We start from the raw sequence: 1,512 nt of genomic DNA, 5'->3' as shown, positions 1-1,512 counted from the left end.
CAGAAGTAGGGTAAGAGCACCCCACGATGGGGCAGGTCACCCTGCAGTCCCCTCTTGTTTCTCCATCCTGGCAGGTTTGGGGCACACATGGAGGCCCTCTGGCATGTTTTTCAAGCCTCCAGGGCTGGGGTTAAACTGCGTTCGGCTGTGTGGGGTCCGGCTCCCTTCACCACTGTGCCAGTCCTAAAAAGTTACTCATTAGGAATTTTACAGCATATGATGCAGGAGCTCAGACCCAAGCCCCTGGGGTGCCATTTGTTCACCCAGAACCAAGCATAATCCCAAGGGTGGTTGTGAAAGTACTGTTGGAGCTGACGGCTGCCCCCCAAAACCGTGTGTATGAGCGCATTTTCGTTGGTGGTGGTCCCCTTCCCCTTTTTTGCCTCAGTGGAGTAATTTTAAAGTTAGTTCCTTTTTTTTTTTTTTTAAAGTTTTGCTATAGTACATATGCACATGCCAGAGAGGGGAAAGTGAGAAATCACCCTCCAGGGAGGATGGCCACGTGCATAGTCCTTCCCTTGGGGTTTTGGGCACTCACGCACACACACCCGGCGTGTTATACAAGCCACTGGATCCGGGGACTCAAACCACAAAGTCAGCCGTGTGAGATCCAGCTGCAACTCCTCTCACCTGCCGGCCCAAGGTCAGCTACTTTGCACGTACCCCGAGCGGCCCTTGGTCAGTCACTAGCGAGGACACGTGACACTCACCCGGAGCTGCCTGAGTGCCAGGCACGCTGCCTGCTGGAGCCTGGCGTCACGGTCCGTCAGCGCATCGGTATAGAAGAGCAGGGCCTGGGAAGGAGGGCGTCGGTGAGCGGGTGGGGGAGCCGAGGCCAGCTCCGGGCACCGTCCCGCAGTGCGCAGGCCGCCGCTCTCCCTGCTTGGTTCTGAAGCGCAGGACACAGTCCGTGAGCCTTCGAGCCAGGCGGGCCGTCAGGAAACACAGCTAAGTGCCTGTCCCTAAACACCGGCCTCCACTACCTGGCAGTGGGTGGCCCATCTGTTTCCTCTGGGGTGACAGTTCTCCCCTTGCCCTAGAGAAGAGAGAGCCTGTCCACCCATCTCACACGGCTGCCTGCCCGTGCACGGTCTGCTCTGTCATTGTCCTTTATAAACCTGCTTGCACTCTCAAAAGAATCCAAACCCTGTCCCTGAGGCAACGACAATAACATGAAGAAAGCTCTTTTGTCCACCAATGTTTTGGACATGCTTTCTGGAACTGCTGTCCACACAGCACGCCGAAGCGGCCCAGCACGGAACAGCAGAGCTGCAGTGTGCAGGGGAGTTGTGCGGGGAGGCGGAAAGCAGGCAGCGGACAGAAAGCTCTCGCCCTCGCTGCCCTCACCCAGCCACAGTTTTGCCCCACCCGAGTCCGCCATTGTGGCCAGCTCACCTGCCACCTTGGGCGTAACAGGACAAAGCTGAAAACGGCACGAGCGCCCAGGTACAGTACAAACAGAGCGATTGCGTGGGGCCGGGCCTGGCTGGGCCTCGGCCTCTGCAGCTGTGT

General features: G+C 57.9%; 1 protein-coding gene across 3 annotated transcripts in view; it reads right to left on the bottom strand.

Moving 5' to 3' along the window:
• Positions 1 to 1,512, bottom strand: part of RIPOR3 (RIPOR family member 3) — a 91,183-nt gene that overhangs the window by 4,812 nt on the left and 84,859 nt on the right. For all 3 annotated transcript variants that reach the window (XM_027775075.1, XM_027775078.1, XM_027775076.1), the window contains exon 21: positions 711 to 794. In XM_027775075.1, the coding sequence (XP_027630876.1) occupies positions 711 to 794 (84 nt within the window). The remainder of the gene's footprint in view (positions 1 to 710; positions 795 to 1,512) is intronic.

Source organism: Tupaia chinensis, unplaced genomic scaffold (assembly GCF_000334495.1).
Source record: "Tupaia chinensis unplaced genomic scaffold, TupChi_1.0 Scaffold000049_1, whole genome shotgun sequence".
In the NCBI taxonomy this organism is placed as follows: Eukaryota; Metazoa; Chordata; class Mammalia; order Scandentia; family Tupaiidae; genus Tupaia; species Tupaia belangeri.
Note: the sequence above shows the minus strand (reverse complement) of the source record. Positions and strands in the feature narration are given on the sequence as shown.